This window comes from Ochlerotatus camptorhynchus, unplaced genomic scaffold (assembly GCF_037179485.1).
Source record: "Ochlerotatus camptorhynchus isolate MF236.1 unplaced genomic scaffold, CSIRO-AGI_Acam_v1.1 ptg000433l, whole genome shotgun sequence".
Lineage (NCBI taxonomy): Eukaryota > Metazoa > Arthropoda > Insecta > Diptera > Culicidae > Ochlerotatus > Ochlerotatus camptorhynchus.
In genome coordinates this window covers 53,050-66,558 of record NW_027040919.1, presented here as the reverse complement: position 1 = coordinate 66,558, position 13,509 = coordinate 53,050, and the positions used below count along the sequence as shown (strand labels likewise).

General features: G+C 38.6%; 1 protein-coding gene across 3 annotated transcripts in view; it reads left to right on the top strand.

The window, feature by feature from the left end:
• CycB3 (cyclin B3) overlaps positions 1–13,509 on the top strand; it is a 44,190-nt gene that overhangs the window by 24,052 nt on the left and 6,629 nt on the right. For 2 of the 3 annotated variants that reach the window (XM_065234345.1, XM_065234344.1), the window contains exon 2: positions 322–955. In XM_065234345.1, coding sequence (XP_065090417.1) covers positions 882–955 — 74 coding nt within the window. In that variant the 5' untranslated portion in view covers positions 322–881. Of the gene's footprint in view, positions 1–91; positions 249–321; positions 956–13,509 lie in introns of those variants that run through there. The other variant, XM_065234346.1, reaches the window with a different exon arrangement.

Genomic DNA, 13,509 nt, shown 5'->3' with positions numbered 1-13,509 from the left:
CTCGCACTCACACGAATAGTGAGAAAGCACTTTTCTCGAAAAACGCGCGAGTCTTGCTCCGGAGGTCTTTTCCAACCAGTAGAGTACCTAGATTTCACCAGCGACGGACCACGATGGTAGTCGGGAGCTTGGTTTTGTTGAAACCAATTCCTTTAACTGGATAGCTGTGTTGTTGATCTTGTTTTGTTGTTATCCATTGTTTTGTTACTTTTATGTGTGCGTGTGTATGTTATCATAAGTCATCGAAGGTTAGATTGATAAGAAGTTCAAATCCGTGTGTGGAGTGTTCATTAATAGTTGACGTTTGTTTTATTGTTTCAGAGCACAAGCGCAATCGGGTCGGTGCTTTATCTAACTACCTATAGAAAAAAGAAATACGCCGGATACCTACAGAGATTCTTCATGTCTGATCATAGTGACCAACGATTGTCAAAAACAAGCCACATTTGCTAACGACAACTGACTGACAGAATCATAAACTGCAATATTGTCTTGCTAGTCGCGTCTGAAAAAGTGTGGCAGTGGATGTATTACCTGGTAAGGATCAACTTACAGTTGCTTGTGCTCAATTAGTATCTATTTCTGTTGAATTGTGAATTGTGAAAAATAGTTCCAAAGATCAACTTATGAAACGAAGAAAATAACAACAAAAAACCGTTAATGCATTGAACCGTTAGTGTGGGCGTGTGCGAGTGTATTTGTTTTAAACCTACAAACACGTCATACTGCACGGTCAGCGTGTGTGTGTGGGTAACTGAAACATACGGTAGCGATCTGACATCGGTGCTAATTGAAGTGGAAAACAAGGCAAGCAGGAAGGAATTCCTTGCGCACCGGTTGGCATTTTGGAGCGAACGTTGCAATCTGGCTGCCACTAGGAAATGAAAATGGCTCCAACGAAGCCGAACGGGACTACCAGCCTGCTTCCATTGCTCAAGAAAACCATCACAACAAGGTGAGTTTAGCTACCTATTTTCGGCTTGATCTAAATTAATCTCTGTACAAATGGAAGCAAACTAGGTAGGGTTCTGCGCTACTCCAACATATGGATCTTATTTTTGTCGTATATGTAATTAACTGCCCATAATCGCATATCAGTCCCATATAAATAGGAAATCAAGCAAAGATGGGATTGATATGCGATTATGGGTAGTAAACGATGAAAACAAAATATTGCAGCTAACTTTGTCTTATCAACTTGGTCGATCACCAAAGTTAAATTACGGTTAGGGGAAAGTGGGGCAATGTGGCCACCCGCATAAAAGCCAGCTTATTGAACTTATTTTACAATAAATCTGTTGCAGGCTTAATGCTTGCAGCCAACTTCAACTATCCATTTCATTTAAGTCTAACAAAATACTTTTCTCTAGAGCAAATATTCGAAAAATGTTAGACTAGCTGAATCGGAAAATAAGGTCTATCAGTAGTTTCGTATAACTTATCGTTGATATTCCTTCAGCAGCCTTATAAGTGGTCATTGGTTTCTTATCTGACACGATGTTTTTTCTAGATTTTAATAAACATCAAAGATTTTCTTAACAAAATATTACTTAAGTCCATTCGGGGCACCACTGATATTTCAACACATTTTCCAATTATGCATTATTCATTTCACAAATATGACTGTATCATATGAAATCACGCTTTAAAACAGCTCCTTTGGTAAAAAATCAGTCGTACAATACCGAAAAAATATAGTAAGTACTTCTGAAATTTAATTTATTCTGCAGAAAATAATGTTTTCTGTTAAATATCTTTTCATGCTAAAACTGTTCATTGTTGACGCTTCATAAAGTCTCAAGAAAACATAATATTCTTACCCGTTGTTTACAAGGTTGCTCATACCTTCCCAACTGCGTGCTCATTTTACCCCAACGGCAAGGGGTATTCAACTCTGCACATCCCAATTTGTGCTGAAAGCTAGGTCAAGCGTTGTGCTGAACGTGCCGAAGTGTGGCAGTCAAGGTATCAGTCTCAGTAACCCATGAGTTTGGCAACCCTGCACTTATGACTTTTAAGATTGTGTGTTCACCAGTGGCGTCCCGTAATCTCACTTTTTACCTGTGCACTAAATTTCAAAACCAGATGTAATGACATATGCATACTCGAATCGGTTGAAAAATACACTTAATTAAAAGGAGAAGGGTGACTGATGGCAGAAGCTATCCATCCAGGAGAAGACAGTTCTCTACCGTGCGTCATTCTGGCAGACGTTTGCCAAAACCAAGTACCCAACCGACAAGTGAAACGTGAATCTTGTATGCAATATCGTCATGCTACTCGGGCAATGCTACAACAAAAAATAGGTTGGACTCGACTTAAAATGCCCACCGGCAGGAGTACTTCGTCCATGGTTTATCCAAATGTCGGTTCAGAATCTCGATACTGGTTGCAGTCGTTTGATGATTACCTCCTCCTTGTATCTGCCTGTTCCTTCAAATTTTTTATCCTTGGTCATGCCGGAATCGCATATTAATCTCCCTGAAACTGCCGCCGGTTCCGATTGCGTTCATTAAGACCGCGATTCAATTGTCCAATTGTCACTCACGGTGAAGTGATTGCCGTGTAAATCAAATGGGAATCACATAACCGTGAGTGACAAGTTGTCACTTCACCGTAAAGTGATATCGGTTTGATTATGATTATGATTGGGGACAATTTCGCTGTAAAATGGCACTAACAAAAAAAAACGAAGAAGTAAACCTTAGCAACGATTGGCAAAATGTCAACACAAAACAGGGATGCCATTTTATATTATATTTTGTGTCATACTTGTCGTGTACCATGACGCGCCGATCAGTGTGCCACGATGTGTTGCGGCACAAGGCAGAATTGATTATAACTTGCCCAACGGTTTAATTTTGGTTACAAAACGATGTTTTTTTAAATTTTCGTGCATAAGATTCAAAAGTTAAGTTTTAATATTCTATTTGTATTCATGATGTAAATAGAGCTTGAAACTATCCATTTGGTTATAAACATCATTCGAATTTTCCACTGAATGCTGTATGATTAGTGATGATTTTCTTAAGGTGGCCAAACTGCCCCACTTTCCCCTATACTCATTCATCGCCGAATTATTCTGCTGAAGATCGTTTTCTTATTTACGTTCGCCTGCTTAAAGCCTGTATAAAGGGTGATACGGTCAAAATTTGGTCAAGGGAAAACGCGTGTAAATCGGTGAAATCGTTTATTTAAAAAATCAAATTAAATTTCTTTTTCAAGTTCAATTAGTATAAAATTCAGGAAAAATATTCAGTTAGGCTTCCGCTTTTCCAAATCCGAATTGCCGGGCCTTACGCTTGACCCCTGCCATCAGATTTTGTACAGCCACCTTGTCCACCTTCTTCGCCGCAGAAAGCCAGTTTGCCTTGAACTGCTGCTCGCCCTTAGCAGTTTTTTTGGTCTTCTTTAGGTTCCGCTTGACAATAGCCCAGTATTTCTCAATTGGGCGGAGCTCTGGCGTGTTGGGAGGGTTCTTGTCCTTGGGAACCACCTGCACGTTGTTGGCGGCGTACCACTCCATGGCCTTTTTACCGTAATGGCAAGATGCCAAATCCGGCCAAAACAGTACGGAACAACCGTGTTTCTTCAGGAAAGGCAGCAGACGTTTATTCAAACACTCTTTCACGTAAATTTCTTGGTTGACAGTCCCGGAAGCTATGAAAATACTGCTTTTCAAGCCACAGGTACAGATGGCTTGCCAAACCAGATATTTCTTTGCGAACTTCGACAGTTTCATGTGCTTGAAAACATCTGCTACCTTTCCCCTTCCTTTTGCCGTATAAAACTCTTGTCCCGGAAGCTGCTTGTAGTCGGCTTTGACGTAGGTTTCGTCGTCCATTACCACGCAGTCAAACTTCGTCAGCATCGTCGTGTACAGCCTCCGGGATCGCGCTTTGGCCGTCGTATTTTGTTTATCATCGCGATTTGGAGTCACTACCTTCTTGTAAGTCGACAGTCCGGCTCGTTTTTTGGCTCGATGCACGGTTGTAGACGATACACCCAGCTTATTTGCGGCATCTCGGAGAGAGAGGTTAGGGTTTCGCTTGAAACTACCGGCAACTCTCTTTGTCGTCTCAGCGGCTTCCGGTTTTCGATTTCCCCCCGATCCAGACTTCCTGGCTGTCGACAAACGTTCCCCAAACACTTTAATTACATTTGTAACGGTTGATTTGGCAACTTTTAGCGATTTTGCCAACTTTGCGTGCGAGTAGCTCGGATTTTCGCGATGCGCGAGCAAAATTTTGATACGCTGCTCTTCTTGCTTGGACGGCATTTTGACAACTGAAGAGTGAATTCCAAAATCAAAATAGGAGCAACATTCTACACACACACACCTTCAAAATGAGGGGTGTTTAGGTTTTTTAAATGCAAAATTGAAAGAAATACGTCAAGTTGATATTGACCAAATTTTGACCGTATCACCCTTTAGAGATCAAAACGAAGTGAAATTTCACTTCGCTCGGAACTGCAGATACGATCCTGTGAAATCAAATATTGTGGATCGAATCTTTTTCGCTTGCGTTCTACAGAGAGCATTACATATTTCAACTAATGTCCATTCGCTTGTCGTGTCAATGTTCATCCTGTATTCGAGAGGAGCATCATCTGATTACAAAACAACCGTCCTGTCCGACCTGTCAAATAGCGGAACCAATCGAGCAAATCACGATCAAGAACAGAAAAGAGCACATCAGCTATTGCGAACAAAACTTCGGAAACCTTTTTCACGTGACTCAAGGCTTGGCTACGCAAACTAACACCATCTTTGGGTTGGGAACAGTTTCCCCTATCCGATGTTGCTGGTAATTTGCGCTCGATTGGCGAGGAAAGAATAATCAACCTTTTTGTTGATAAAATTTGACAGTACCTTTTCGATTGTTGGTCTACAATATATTGAATTGGTTCCGCTTTTTGTTAGATCGAAATTCTATCCGCCAGACTATAAATATAGCGACTATAGTTATGGGGTGTTTACATACTGCCAAGATTCCTATAGTACGGATTCGTTCTTGCCGGATTCCTTTACTGCCGCTCTTCGCATGTCGGTCCCATAGTCGATAGTCGTTTTTGTCAAAACTGAATTTTTCAATGCAAATGGTAGTTAATTACACATATTTTCATAACACTGGATGAACTCAACAAGTTTGTTCTAAAAAAGTTTGGAAAGACAGTCAAATTGGTTGTCCCATCACATAAGGAGCAATGGTACGAAGCAAACTTAAAACGCTATTTTCTCGGCTTGCTGATTTTCGCTATGGGACGGACATGCGAAGAGCGGCAGTATAGTACGGTTGCCACTGGGTTCCTATAGTACGGTCGATCCGGCATTATCGAATACACGTACCATATGGGATTTGAGCTAATTGAGACCAAACACTGATTGTACGGCAATTTGAAGAGATAACTTTGATGTCTGATGTCTTTGATGTCTTTGGAGAAGTTGTTAAGCAGATAGTTGACCACCTTTTGGGAATAGTCAATTTCCGATGGTCGCAAGTCTGGTCCTGTGGATGATCGGGAACATCCATAAAACTGGTCAATTCATGAAACTGATCCTAGAGCTTGAATGAATTTGGTGCTGTGACCAGAAAATGAACTCTGGGAACCACGGGATGGTCCATCCAACTATCCGGACCATAAGTGATAAATTCATGAAACTAATCCTAGAACTCCGTGTTTTTTTCGAATCCACTCATAGACGTCTTATCAGAATGAATCGGAGTTGTGACCAGAAAATGGACGCTGGGGACTACGGGATGGTCCACCATGAAACTGATCCTAGGGCTCTGCGGTTTTGTCGAAACCTCTCATATACGTCTGATCAGAATTAATTCGAAGTTGTGACCGAAATATGGTCCAGCGGAATGTCCGGAATATCCGTAAAAGTGGTCAATTCATCAAACTGATCCTACAGCACCGTAGTTTTTTTCGAAACCGCTCATCGACGCGAGCGGAATATGAACCCTGAGGATAACGGTATGGTCCACCGGATGATTCGGATTATTCGTTAAAATTGTCGATTCATAGCAACAGTACACATTTAGGGCTGTCACGCAGATTTCGTGATTTTCGCGGATTTGTCGCGGATTTGAAGTTTCAGTCGCGAAAATCGCGGAAACATTAAATGATGTCGCGAAAATAGCGAATTGAATGATGTACTGTCACACAAATTGTGGAATTCATTGTAACCTTTCCGTCCCGTATTAGGGTAAATGTTGGCTTCGGCACCCATTGACTGTTTTCGGCAACTAAAATTTAAACGTTAATTTCACTATGTTTTCCCATCAACGCACTTCCCTGAATGTGTCCAAACGATTGTTTAGCCTTTCAGCTTCAATCTGATTATATTTGAATGATCGAGCAATCCAGTAATGCTACATTTTTCTTCAAATAAAGCATACGCACTACAAAATGGGGTTGATTTCGAGTTGCCGATAATAGAACAGCTGGTTAACACGCAGTTTTAATGGGAAGGTTGCCGAAGAAAAAGAGGCTGCCGACAATAGTCACACTCACCTGAGAAGTTTGGAGCGTTGTAAAAACGCTTTCAAAACGTTTTGAAAAATTCTGTCGATTGGAATGGATAGAAAAGCAAGCAGCAGATGAATGTAAACAAACAGACACATCATATATGTGCGTGACGCTGAGAAAATGCTAGTAGAAGTGCAGACGCTGCTTAGATTGACGAGAATACGTAAATTCCCCTATTTAGCTGTCATCAATTTTGTTGTTCATTTGGCTTTCAATTTTTTACCGGTACAAACTAAACACCCTGCAAATAATCTAGAAATGATCTTAATTCCATAAGTCATACCGGATTTACACGGAAATTCCCTGAGGTTTGACCAATGTGACACATTATCATGGTTTTTTTATTTCCAATATGAACATAGCATTTTTCGTTGTCAAATCATAAACGAATCGTATATATGCGAGTAATTGCCATGTATACCGGATATTCTAGATTCTCCAAACCGTCCTGGAGTTCAGTTGATTTGTTCTACTATATCAACCAAGACTGCAGTATCGAAATATGTCCAAACAGATTCAAAGTGTCTATGTGGATTGTGCCCGACCTATTGCTACGTATACAAGATGTTATAGGTTCTGAAATCATTCTGGAGATCAGATTATTTTTCTACTTGATCACCCAAGACTAATTCAATATCTGTAGTATCGAAATATGCCCAAACAAATTTGCAGTGTCTATGTGGATCATGTCAACCTATTTCCGTGTATGCCAAATGTTCTAGGAGTTCCAAATCGATATTTCGATACTACATATATTATCCTAGTTTTTGTTGATCTAGTAAAACAAATCATCTGAAGTGCAGGACGATTTGGAGAACCTAGTCATCTGGTATACGTGAAAATAATTAAACATTATCCATATAGAGACTATGAATCCAAACAATATTTCGATACTACAGACTTTATCCCAGTCATGGTTGACCTAGTAAATCATCTGAACTCCAGAACAATTTGGAGAACTTAAAACATCTGGTATACATGGCAATAGTTCATGCATGATCCACATAGACACTGTGCATTTGTCTGGAAATATTTCGATACTAAAGACATTGTCCCAATCTCGGTTGATCTAGTAGATCAAATTATCTGAACTCCAGGACGATTTTAAGAACATATAACATCTGGATTACTCGGAAATAGATCATGCATGATCCACATAGACACACGCAATTTTCAATGGTCTGGAAAAAAAATCGGGAGGTGGAGTATTAATAGCGATTTCGACCCAATTGAATTCAGAAATTATTATGGCTACTAAATTTAAAGAATTCGAACATGTATGGGTAAAAGCGCAAGTAGCAGACGAAACACATGTCTTTGCTTCGGTATACTTTCCACCAAACAATGCTCATAAGGACACGTATGATAAGTTTTTTGGAAAAGCGGAAGAAATTTTGTCTAGTTTACCCCCTGAAGTAAAAGTTCATATATATGGGGACTTTAACCAACGCAATGTTGACTTTATTTCTGATATGGACAATGAAAGCATCTTACTTCCAGTCGTTGGGGAAAATGAAACACTCCATTTCATTTTTGACAAAATTGCAAATTTAGGACTCAATCAAATTAACCATGTGAAAAATCAACAAAATTGTTATTTAGACCTTTTATTAACAAATACTTATGAAGATTTCTGTGTGACTGAATCGTTAAGTCCCATATGGAGAAATGAAATGTTTCACACAGCAATAGAGTATTCTCTATTCGTTCACATAAATGAAAGAACCAACGACTGCGAATTTGATGAAATCTTTGATTACAATTCAGCAAATTATGATAACATTAGAAATAGATTGAACATTGTCGATTGGCAAGCAATATTAAGAACTGCAGGAAATGTTGAATGTGCAGTTGACGTATTCTACAATGTGTTGCTTGAAATAATTCTTGAAGAAGTGCCAACTAAAAGAAGAAGACGTCAGAGTCATGCAAAACATCCAGTTTGGTACAACAGGGAACTGAAAAATTTAAAAAATCGAAAGCAAAAAGCGCACAAATTTTATAAAAAATATAATAGTGAAGAAACTTTGGCATACTATTTAGACATTTGCGATCAGTTAAATTTGGCCGTGAATATGGCATTTGAGGAGTATAATTTAAAAACTGAACTTGAAATCAAATCTTGTCCTAGAAACTTCTTCAATTATGTGAAAACCAAATTAAAATCTGATAATTTTCCCTCAAAGATGCATTTGGACGATAGGATAGGTGAGAACTCGGATGATATATGCAATTTGTTTGCAAATTTCTTCCAAGAAATATATACTACGTTTTCAGAAGAGGACCGTGACCGTGAATATTTTGAATCATATCCAGAATTTTCAAGTGACATCAGCGTAAGTCAAATCAAGGTTCATGATATCTTAAAGGGTTTAAACAATTTAGATGCATCTAAAGGTCCTGGCCCTGACGGCAATTGAACTTTCTGCTCCATTATTTTGGATTTTCAATATGTCACTGGAATCCGGAAACTTCCCTAAAATATGGAAAAACTCGTTTTTAGTGCCTATCTTTAAATCGGGTAAAAAATCCGACATACGTAATTATCGTGGTATAGCTATTATCTCTTGCATTCCGAAACTTTTCGAGGCGATTGTAAATGAAAAACTCTTTCTTCAAATTAAAAACAGAATAACTACTATGCAACATGGCTTCTTTAAAGGCCGTTCAACAACTACGAATTTGCTCGAATTAATTAATTATTCCTTGAATGCAATGGATAACGGAAACCATGTAGAAGTGTTGTATACAGATTTCAGCAAAGCGTTTGATCGAATTGACATACCCATGCTTCTTTTTAAACTTCAAAAAATGGGAATTCATTACGCACTCCTCAAGTGGCTTGAATCATATTTAACTGACCGTCATCAAATAGTAAAATACAAAGGAAAGATATCAAATCCCGTTGATGTCACTTCAGGAGTTCCTCAAGGCTCCCATTTAGGACCACTTTTATTCATTCTCTTCGTCAATGACATATCTTTCATTATTAAGAAATTGAAAGTTTTAATATATGCTGACGTCATTAAACTTTTCTTAGAAATAAAAGATGCCAAAGACATCATCACATTCAAAGAAGAAATTCAAATATTCCATACTTGGTGTCAAAAAAGCCTGCTACAATTAAATATAAAAAAATGTAACTCCATTACCATTAGTAGAAAACAAAAGCTACCCGATATAACAGTCACTTTAGGAAACCAGATCGTAGAAAAGTGTGATAGAGTCAGGGATCTAGGTGTTATTTTGGACTCAAAACTTACTTTCACCGATTATTATAACACAATTATTAACAGAGCTAACAACAAGCTTGGTTTCATAAAACGTTTCTGCTATAACTTTCACGATCCGTATACGATAAAAACATTGTACATTGCTTATGTAAGATCGATATTAGAATATTGCAACATAGTTTGGTCACCTTTTTCAATCACACACGAAGAAAGAATAGAGTTCGTTCAAAAGCAGTTTCTATTGTATGCACTCCGCAAGTTAGGTTGGACTGTATTTCCTCTGCCATCGTACACAGCTCGGTGTATGCTCATAAATATCCAAACATTAAAAAAGCGTCGTGAATTTGCTATGATTTCTTTCGTAAACGATATCGTATCACACCGAATTGATTCAAATTGAACTATTGTCATCCTTAAATTTATATACACCATCTAGGCATTTACGAAATAGAAATATATTTGCTACAAATCGTCATCGTACGAATTATGCCAAATTTGGACCCTTGAACCAAATGATGGATACATATAATAAGCACTGCGATAACATTGACTTTACAATGACAAAAACCAAATTAAAGCAATATTTTAATTCGTCGCATAACGTCAACTAGAAGTAGTAATGTTTTAACTTGTTCTTAAGACATATTATAAAAAATATAAACAAAGACAAAATTGTAAAAATAGCACTTAAGACAACAATTGTAAAACGGTCTACACTGATTGACGACAAATAAATAATAAAAATAATAATCTGACTGGACATTTTTTGATACTACAGACATTATTGTAGTCTTGGTTGATTTAGTAGAACAAATCAACTGATGTCCTGGATGATTTGGAAAACCTATAATTTCCGGTATACATAGTAATAAGTCGTTCATGATCCACACAGTCACATGAATACGATTCGGCAGACCCCAAGGAATATCCGTGTAGATAGAGAACCGCGACGTGACCAATAAGTGTGACTAATGAAACTCTGGCAATTTCTCGATTATGTGCAGGGTGTTTGGTTTGAATCGGTCAAAAATTGAGAAAACTAGAGCCAAATTAACTACAACATTTAGGACACCAAAATACGTCAGAGACGCAAAGGTTAACTTTCAAGAAAATTTGCATTTCAAATGAAAATACATAATTTTTTTAAATAATGTTTCATCAAATCTAGGCCGGTATTATTCAATAGAATCTCATAATGTAAGGGTGTTACATAATTACTCAGAATTTATACTATACATAAATATTTTTTTTTAAGTTTACAAACGATACTCCTTTAGCTCAGTTGGTAAAGACGCAGCTACAAAGCAGGTCCATGCTGGAGGCGACTGAGTTCGAATTTTTGGGGTTGGAAAATTGAGGATAGGATGGTACAGGTATAGAAAGCTCTCAATTGAAATGTGAAAGTTGAAGTACTAAGTTGAGAGAAGGCAAAAATCTAATATGCTATAAGCAATAAGCTTGAAATGTCATGTAGTATTATACAAATGGTATTTTTAGGCAATGAAAACAGTTTTTTTTTGTCGCGGTATTTAAAGTCGTGGATTTATTTTGAGGAATCGCGGATCGATTTTAGAAAATCTTGTAACAGCCCTGCACATTCGTTCAATTTTCAATAGTGACATTTTGAAAAATGATAAAATTTATCGCATTATTATAATGCGCAGGAATATTTCTGATCGATTGGTGATAAAGTTATTAAAATTGGTCCAGGGGTGGCTGAGTTATTAACGTTCAAAATCTTTCATACTTTTGTTACATGTTCTATTTTCGGTTTTCACAAAGTGTACCCCCATATAGAAATCACAGACGTAGACCTACGTCAAAATACCAAAACTTGGTTGTCTCATCCATAAGATGCTTTTATGACCAGTACAATTGATTTAAAAAAATAGCTGCTTTCACTAAACTTTATTTATACATCGCTATAAAATAGGGGAATTTACGTATTCTCGTCAATCTAAGCAGCTTCCGCACTTCTATTAGCATTTTCTCAGTGTCACGCACACATATGACGTGTCTGTTTGTTTACATTCATCTGCTGCTAGCTACTCTATCCATTCCAACCAACAACACTGTCCAAAACGGTTTGAAAACGTTATTAAGGCGCTCCAAACTTCTCAGGTGAGTGTGACTATTGTCGGCAGCCTCTTTTACTTCGGCAACATTTCCGTTTAAACTGCCTGTAAACCAGCTGTTCTATTATCGGCAACTCGAAATCAGCCGTATTTTGATGTGCTTATGTTTCTTTTGCAGAAACACCTGTCATAACAGGTTTGCTCAGTCGTAAAAATGTATTAGGATGGAAGTTGAAAGACTAAGGAATCGTTTAAATACATTCTGCGAAGTGTTTTAGTGAGAAAATACATCGAAATTAACGTTTAAATTGTCGTTGCCGAAAACAGTCGATGGCTGCCGAAGCCATCATTTACCCTATATGCAGTTTCGAAATACTGCTTATGGATCAACCTTCTAGTTTTTGAAATGTCTATTTCATCACTTCTTCTGAATCGTGCAAACACCCTGGATCCAGCCGATACAGGAATACGCGCCAAACAGTCTTTGTGTGGATACCTGGACACTGCGGGGTCCAAGGTAACGTAGAAGCGGATCATCTAGCCAACTCAGGTCGTTGCATGGCCAAGTACACGTGACTTGTACCTGGTCATGACCTCAAAAAATGGGTATCAAAAGACACCAACGAAGGATGGGCTCGCGATTGGGCGGCCAGTGAAACCCCTGTCATTAGAAAAATTCAAGAAGACATCACCAGGTGGGCGGGCCCACCGTTACATAGCATACGACTTCGAACACATCATACAAACAACTCTCACAACAACAAGGGAGACGGACCATTCCATAGGATCTGCGATCTATGGCAAATTCCACAAACGGTGGATCACATTATCTACCACTGTCCGAAATACGAAGCACAAAGAACCCGTTACGATATCTCGGGAAGCATCCGCGATGTTCAATCGAATCTGATCACCTCACTTACCATACCAAACCAAACGCAATAACAACGGACCACACTTGGAACCTGAATCTCACAACTACCCACCCACATCAGCAACTATACAGACCAACGCAACGAAAATGGAATTCTCCAACAAAATGACAGTGTTAAGACAGCCACCCTATGTAATTAAGGAATCCCCTTTTGGGGTCCCACCCATGGCTCTACATATTCGAAGCTCTAAAATGAACTCGAGTTTTGTTTCTTTCATACAACGTGTTCAACGCTCTGCCTGTGTCTCTTCTAGTCCGGAGAACTTCTAGGTCGGTAAGTTGACAACGGCTTTCGTAACGGGGTAATCGAAATGGATCATTCCAAGGCAATCTACGCAACGCAAAACGAAGAAAACTATGTTGAACAGATCCAATTCTCTCGGCACCGTTGTTTTTAGTTTGGGTTACAAACCACTGAACAATACTCAAGCGTCAATCGAACAAGCGAACAATAGAGAGATTTTAGTCAATAGATATCGGTGAAGTTTCTAGCTATCCTAAAAATGAACCCTTAAGTTCTTGACGCCTTATCGACAACATATGCAATGCGTTGCTTGAATGACAGCTGCGAATCCAAGATCACACCCAAGTCTTTCACCTGATTCACGCGTTCGATTGTCGAGCCAAGCAGGTCATAGCGAAATGTTATCGGTTGTTGTTTTCGTGAGAACGTAATAGCGGAGCATTTGGCTGGGTTCACTACCATTATGTGTAAACTGCAGCAACTAGC